Consider the following 8,122-nt stretch of genomic DNA (forward strand, 5'->3'; position numbering starts at 1 on the left):
AGGAGTTCCGCGCGATAACGGGTAGGAGTTCCGTGCGATAACCAGTAGGAGTTTCGTACGATAACGGGTAGGAGTTCCACGCGATAACGGGTAGGAGTTCCGCGCGATAACGGGTAGGAGTTCCGTGCGATAACGGGTAGGAGTTCCACGCGATAATGTGTAGGAGTTCCGTGCAATGACGGGTAGGAGTTCCGCGCGATAACGAGTAGGAGTTCCGCACGATAACGAGTAGAGTCGCTAAGAGTCATCGAGTTAACAGACGGAGTCGGGTTTTGCAGGAGATGTACACGAACATGAGCGTGACGTCTGAACGCACTGTGATCATCGATCGCGGCCTAGCCCTGCACAAGATGCTCCGCCTCATCACACACTCACTCGGAGGAGAAGCCTATCTTAACTTCATAGGTGAGAGCGAAGCGTGAGCAGGACCACCGCCCTCCCTCCGAGGGTCGGGTCGTCATGCGATGAAGGTTATCGCGAAGGTCGTATTATTACGGGATTCGCTGTAGTTATCGCTGACATGGTGTGAAGGGTAGGTCTGAGTGAGGAAGCGATTCCTATATACCTGTTAACTGAATCCATAGTACTGGCTACTACGGACGTAGACTGACTTAAAGGGATACATGACCCCTAGGTTCCTTACATATTTTCAGTTAAAATAGGTTTAAATTACAACAATTAAACTAGATGAAAAATTTGTACATCAATTTTTTATTTACATTTACATGTAAAAGTTTGTAGGTATATGCTATTATTTACGCACTTACTGTCATAATATTCCCTAAAATTCTAGAGTGCAGTATCCCTATAATGTTGACGCAGCTGACACGGCTCGTAACTCAACGTTTACGTCGAATTAGTCGAACCCTCGCATTACATTTCACGCAACGATGCTACTAGTCTCGTTGTGTCCGTGCCGCAGGCAATGAGTTTGGACATCCGGAGTGGCTGGATTTCCCACGCGCGGGCAACAACTCTAGCTACCACTACGCACGCAGGCAGTTCCACCTGCCAGCAGACAACAATCTACGCTACAAGTCGCTCAACAGATTCGATCGAGACATGAACCTGACAGAGGAGAAATACCGCTGGCTCATCTTCAAGCACGTAAGCTGTCAGCGTATACACACGTGTTGGGTGGTGGTGGTGGCGGCGGTGGTGGTGGTGACGGTGTGAGGGTGAGGGTGGTGGCGGTGGCGGTGGCGGCGGCGGTGGGTGCAGGTGTGTGTGCAGCGTGCACACGGGCTCAGAGCCTCAGTGTGAGAGGCAGGGTGCAGCATGGTACCGGGACTTCAGAACTACAGCAGCAGCAGCAGCAGTGTTGGTGTAATCTCTCTCCTCGTCTGTTCCCGCAGCAATACATCAGCTGTCACCATGAGGGTGACAAGGTGATTGTCTATGACAAGCAATCCAAGCACGGGGCGCTGGTGTTTGTCTTCAACTTCCACCCGACGGAGAGCTACGCCGACTACCGCATCGGCGTGGAGCAGCCTGGGAAGTATCCTACGCAAAAAATAACACCCGATCGAAAGCCCTCTCCGCATTCCCTCCCCTTCCTCTCCGCATTCCCTTCCCTTCCTCTCCGCATTCCCTTCCCTTCCTCTCCGCATTCCTTCCCCTTCCTCTCCGTATTCCCTCCCCTTTCCTCTCCTTTTCCCTCCCCTCCCCTCCCCTCCCATCCCTCCCTCCTTTCGTCCCTCCCTCCCAGTCTGACCAACTGAATCATCGTGTGACTGACTAACGACCGTCTATTCGCCTTTCCTTCCGCCCCTTCCTCTCCTCCCTCTTCTCCCTCCCCCTCCTCTCCCTCCTCTCCCTCGTCTCCCTCCTCTCTCTCCCCTTCCTCCTCTCCCTCTCCCTCTTCTCTCTCCTCTCCCTCCCCTCCTTTCTCTCCCTTATCTCCCTTCCTTCCCTCCTCTCCCTCCCCTCTCTACTAGTCTGAACGATCAACCAACCACCCTCTCTGTTTTCCCCCTCCCCACCCCATATTCCACCCTTTCTTTCCTTAACTCCCTCCCTCCCTTGTGGTCGCACCACGCGACCGACCGACTGAACAACACCCGTTCATGTGTCTGTGCGGCAAGGGATCGCGACGTCGGATGTTCTCTTGTTTGGCCTTGACGCTCGTCGCGCAGGTATAAGATCGTGCTGGACACGGACGCGAGAGAGTACGAAGGTCATGGCCGACTCGACCACAGCGTCGACTTCTTCACCTACCCGGAGAACTGGAGCGGTCGCATGCACAGCATGAAGGCAAGTCACACGCAGTTACGTGCGTCTGCTTAAGCATAATAACGCACACATATAACATAATATAACGCACACAACCGAGCAAAACACCGGAACGTGGAGCAAAACGTGTTTTGTTCGATGTTCGTGGCTGTGTGCGGATTCCCGAAACAAAAAACAGTGCTCAGCTGTATGCTGTGTCGGGTGGCGTGTGTGCGCTTGCTCGCCGAGCAGAACGCGAAACGCTGGCAAACAAAATTTCCCGTTTTGCTCGGGTGTGTGCGCTAGGCTTTAGCGGGGCCGGGTGTTGTAGAAACAACGTGTGAGCGAGACAACCACGCGCACCTGTCGATATCGTCGCTTGGCTTGTCAAGCTAGCACTGTCTCTACGTGGTTTCCATGCGTACTCGCCAGCATCTGAGAATGCTCGGCCATGTGTCTTTATACATCTACATCTATATATTACTATATATATATATATATATATATATATATATGGTTACGTCGATCTGTCACTCTAGACAAGTACTCGATGGTATACGTAGATAATAAGAAATCATTTTGTACCTGGCATTCTCACAGCAGTTGTTCGGCAATGTCGTTACGCGATAACGGGAAATGTTAGAATGTTCTAGGCTCTTGCAGATGGTTGTTATCATCTAATAAATATTAGTAGTGCAATTGTTTCTACTCCTTACTCCTATATATGTAGGTGATTCATGTAAGTACTAAACCGTAAAGTAACGAAATAAGTATATTTAATGCTGCAATATTCTTCGTTACGATTTCAAGCTCTACCTCAGTTTTATAATCAACGTCTAGTGTGGACAATCAGCATTTGCACAACGAGCTAAGATGTGCTAAGCAGATTATTGTATTATGGAAATCTTGTGAGAAAAATCGATGAACTCGCTGTCTACTATTGCAGGTGTACATTCCCAGCCGGGTTGGCATCGTGCTGGCAAAGTGTGACTGATTTCTGCGAACGTCTGGCCATTGGAAGAACGAATATACGTCGTAGTAGACCTTTCCTTTGAGAGTGGGTTACCTACTAGTTGAAAACCTTAGGTATTTCACGCGAAACTTATATGTGACATTAAACATGATCTAGGTTTCTTTAGGCTCAAAAAACCTCACTGCTCACGCTGTTTGCTTCATCACCTGATATCTGGAACCAATCAGATTGGCTCTACATACTTTTCTACTTGGCCATATATCGTCAAGTACAGTGTGGTTAGGCAAAGCTCAGAGGGAATGGTCCAGTCTAACTTGGGAATCCCATGCTGTTCTATTCATGTGGACCAGCACCTTATTTACATTTAGATGCATTCCATAGATTTTGGCAAAACCTGCTTTTAATGAAGTTGTAAACTGGACGGTTCGAACGTTTAGCATTAGCATTAGCATTAGCATTGTTAGCTTGTGTGTTACTTTTTAGTTTTTGTAGTCTTATTTATGTTTGCTGGAGGTTATTAAGATTGTAACTTGTTATGAGCTGTGCTAGCTTAACTCGGTGGTCGTATGCTAGCGCAGTATAGTTTGTAGTCGGGTTATTATAAAATGATTACGTGCCTGTAGGTGTTAACATGATAATTGTTGATGCTGCATAGTAGTCGGTGTTATATAGAACCTTTACATTAATCCCCCTATGCAGTCTCCCAAGAAGATGTTTGTTATGAACATGTAATGGCACCCAATGGTTTCCCAATGCTGAAATGTCATTACGGGAATATTACATAACCTTATCGGTCGAACAACCTTTATGTCTTTATATGGCTGCATAACTTGCACATCTCTCTAGGGGTTTGCTCTAGGGATACGGTAAAAACCCGCGTATATGAACCTGTTAGGCTAAGATTTTCCATTTACACCCCCTTGACATAAGAACCTGTTTTAGCCTAAAATTTGAAACAGGTTCTTATTTGATAAAATTCAGTTAACACTTTAAAATTCATAAATCAACTAAAACAAGCTATTTGTGGTCTATATACCTCTATTAGGTATAAAGGGCATAAAAAGAAATAAGATAACCTAGAATAGTGTTTGTAATTGTCTAGATTGCAGTGATTTAGACATAATTATATGCATATTTTGTATAAACAATGGACCGCACCAATATTCTACCAGCAACAAGCACATTGTTTCTTAAGAAAATAAGAATCTGTTTAAGAACCTAAATAGCCTAATTTCCCAGTAAACACCAATTATATAAGAACCTTTTTAGACTAACTTGGAAAAATACAGGTTCTTATATACGCGGGTTTTAACTGTATTATAGATAAGCACGTTGAAAGTTCACTAAAGGTGCATAGGGTTGCTTTAGGTTGCATTTGCGTGCTGCTATGGTTGATGCCGTATGCTACGGCTATAGTTGATAGGTGTTTGTGTAGTGGGTCTGATACGATGTGTTAGTAGGGTTACTATTTAGTGCACCCCTCATTCAGTTGCTATCAGAGGAAGCTGTTGTAGATAGATCAAGCCTGCAGATTGCAGTAGAAAATGTTCCAATTTTACAAGCAACTAATGAAGGACAACGCGAATTTTAATATGGAAGGACAGAAACGAAGAAGCATTAAACTTCTTCAAGGGATCCTTGGGACGAGACGACACGTGTCGAAATTTACACAGTGTTAGTGAATCAGCTGTGGCCGGCAAATTTCCTGGTTTGCTAACGGGAGGAAACTGTAGATATCAATTGCAATGCCTCCACGCAAATGGTGCTACGGCTTGTCATAATTCATCCATGAAGGTTTTACATGTTATGTATTTTTACGCTATACACACCTCATCGTTTCGTATGTGGCACTGTCACAGAAATTTTTTCGGGGACCAAAACTGTCCGGTGGGACAGGGAATCACTGCGATAATATCAAGAGTCTATAATAGACAGTCTTCTATTATGGACCGTTGATATTATCCGACCTCCGGACGGTGGTTCACGCTGAGACGTAATTACGAAGGCGTCATTGGTTTTTGATAGCCACCTTACCTTGGGAAAGTGTAGCCTATACCCGGACCAAAATTCTGCAGATATCGTTACCACTGAAGGTGGACTATTCAGAGAGATTGCCCGAAGTGGCACGCGGTACTCACTCTGTGTTCTCTCTCCCTCTCTCTGGGTTTTGCAAGTAGCCAGCGAAGGTCGGTGGGGGTGATTTAGTGACCTTCACGAAGCCTCTTCAGCGCAACATACTGCAAAGGTCCCCTGTCGGTTTGTGAATGCATGCATGGACCTCGTAATTGTAGCTACCTGCTCGAATCCGGTTCTACCACTGAGATGTTTGTAATTATTAATAGCTTATTATTAACCCGCTAATATACAGAGTATGTGCAGCTAATACACACATACAGCTCAGCGGGTGCTATGCCGTGTAGTGGCAGCACCTGTCATCAGCTGCACACCCTCACAGTCGGCGCGACGAGGGTTTTTTTCCCCAAGAAGAATCATGTAGGCGTGGAAGATCGTTGCACGTAAGATATTGTATATAGCGATGTAGATATAACTTGGTTCGAACAAAAACACTAATCATGCATCTATATGTTATTCACCCCATATTCCACCACTTGCTTTCAGCCGCTTTCGGCAACGCTTCTCTAGTATCCCGTCTCATCTGGATCTCCCCCCATATGCGAATAGGTTGTGTGCGTCTATCACATGACCGTCGCATTTCATGTAGCGTGTCGGACCTTGTATGTAGCCATTGCCGCCAAAGTGAACGCTTGTCTGAGTCAGTGAGGTTACGTATTTTTAGAATTCGCAAGATTCGGGAGAACGTAGAAAGTCCTGAGAAATAGGGCTATGATTACGCTTGCCCTTCGAATGTCCTTGGAAACTAAGCACGTGCTTATTCCGTGCACACAAGACTATTTGGCTTCTGGAATATTCTGGAAAAGCATTTTGCGTTAGGTGTACGAATCCTGATGTAAATTATTTTCAAGGGACATATGCCGTCCGATTTCAGTTCAAGATATAAAATAGCAGGGCCGTAGCCTGGGGGGGGGGGTAGCTGCCCCCCTAGATTTTGGAGCAAAATTTAAAAAATAAGCTTGGCTAATAATCGAAAATAACCCTAACGAGATTTTTTTGGTCACTCTTCCGTGAAAGCCTTGTCTCAGACCCAGCCCTACCACACTATGGACGTCGGTCAAGAGCTGCGCCCGTCCCTCATCATTACACAGTTGAGTCATAAAATTTTGCCCCCCCCCCCCTAGGAATTTTCCCAGCCTACGGCCCTGAAGGGTAAAGATGCATGATCGTCGTTTCTGTTGCGATTTCAAGGGCGTGTTGGAACGTGAAACGTCATGTCATCGCGATGGACGACACGAAACTGTGCTCAATGACACGTAACAGTGAAATATGGTGGAGTTTAACGTAGAAATCAATAATCAATAATGACGTACGTCACAATGATGAACGTGATCTGATCATCTAATGCTATCATTCATTCTATAGCTCCCTTTCTATCTATAATGGGTTGTAACCAGTGCGAAAGCGACTGAATCCTATGCTTTTCTTGATGATGAGTGTTCTGAGACTTCATAAAGGCAACACCACATGACGTGTGCACACTTACCGCCATAGAAATATATAGAGAGCCTATCTATATATTTATATATAGTGTCTATATATTTCTACGCTTGCCGCACTGATGCGACAGTGCTGCCAGTCTAAAACGAGCGTGCGTGTCGTGGTGACTGGCAGTGGTGGCATTGTTGTTCAAAAGGACTAAGTCTGGAATTTAAAGATGCTCTCTGGAACTTTTTGTTCATAACCCTGCTTACCTGATTGACGGGGTTTTCGCCGTACTTTCAGCTGACGTTGATATATTAGGCGGCGCTTTGCCTGCGCGCGCGGATCACCTCACCCCCTCACAGGCACTCGCAGTACTTGTGAATGCTCTGGCACTACAGCCCTTCCCGTGGCAGAGCGAAGGACTATAGTTCTAGAGCTACGCTTGTGAATGCTAGACTGAACATGCGTGAGAGCAGCTAAATGTCAGACCGAATTCCCTTAATCTTATATTACGCCTAGACTTGCTGTATACTTGGAGACCTATGTACAGGAAATCTAGCTGGGTTTCTTCTGTCGTGTGACTCTTATACTCCGAGTGGAGACTAGTCGATGCATCCAGTCATTGATTCTCAGAAATGTGTTGTTTCTGTGATGATGTGATTATGAAGCGATTTATTTCCCCTCAATATTCGCTCACCGGTTCGCAGCGCATGCAGTAGGGTATTAGTCGGTCATGTTATGAAACGCTCTTGTAGGAAACCCGGTGAAAAATAAACCGATTCCTATATGTGACAACGAATTCCGTCTTACTTGCTTATTATTACCATAGACTAAGAATATATTCTATACATATACATATAAGATGTTATTCTTATTCTATGTTATTATACTCATGCGCCATCGAACATTATCGATTTAACATTCATCAAGCGTTATCGATTAGAATGGCTGAATGACAGGTTTAAGCAGTTTGTTCGGGCGTAATAATTACAACCTAGCTACAACATACCATTACTGCAAGCCCGATTATCGATATTCCATAAGTATTCAACTTTCATCAAAGAATATCTTTATATAATATATATTTATATATTCATTATCATATCATATATTTCATGTATTTTATTTCGGTATTCAACTTTCATAAAAGAATAATTATTCTATTTTTAATACAAAGCGCTCATAATACTCTGTTAATACTTTTATTAAGTAGCTCACGCATAATTCCAGTATTGAAAGTTCACATGTCTGAATGATTCATAAAATCTATGTTGCGTTGACATGCGTTATATTAACGTTATATCACCAGGATGCTTTTGTATAATATATAATGTATACCTGACAATTTATGGCTTTACATGTAAAAAGGGTACATGTAAA

General features: G+C 44.6%; 1 protein-coding gene across 1 annotated transcript in view; it reads left to right on the forward strand.

The window, feature by feature from the left end:
- Positions 1 to 4,360, forward strand: part of LOC106813926 (1,4-alpha-glucan-branching enzyme-like) — an 18,816-nt gene extending 14,456 nt beyond the window's left edge. The window contains exons 12-16 of the mRNA XM_014818168.1: positions 279 to 405; positions 923 to 1,107; positions 1,356 to 1,498; positions 2,136 to 2,253; positions 3,158 to 4,360. Of these exons, the coding sequence (XP_014673654.1) occupies positions 279 to 405; positions 923 to 1,107; positions 1,356 to 1,498; positions 2,136 to 2,253; positions 3,158 to 3,205 (621 nt within the window). The 3' untranslated portion in view covers positions 3,206 to 4,360. The remainder of the gene's footprint in view (positions 1 to 278; positions 406 to 922; positions 1,108 to 1,355; positions 1,499 to 2,135; positions 2,254 to 3,157) is intronic.
- The last annotated feature ends 3,762 nt before the right edge of the window (positions 4,361 to 8,122 follow it).

This window comes from Priapulus caudatus, unplaced genomic scaffold, assembly GCF_000485595.1.
Source record: "Priapulus caudatus unplaced genomic scaffold, Priapulus_caudatus-5.0.1 Scaffold844, whole genome shotgun sequence".
Lineage (NCBI taxonomy): Eukaryota > Metazoa > Priapulida > Priapulimorpha > Priapulimorphida > Priapulidae > Priapulus > Priapulus caudatus.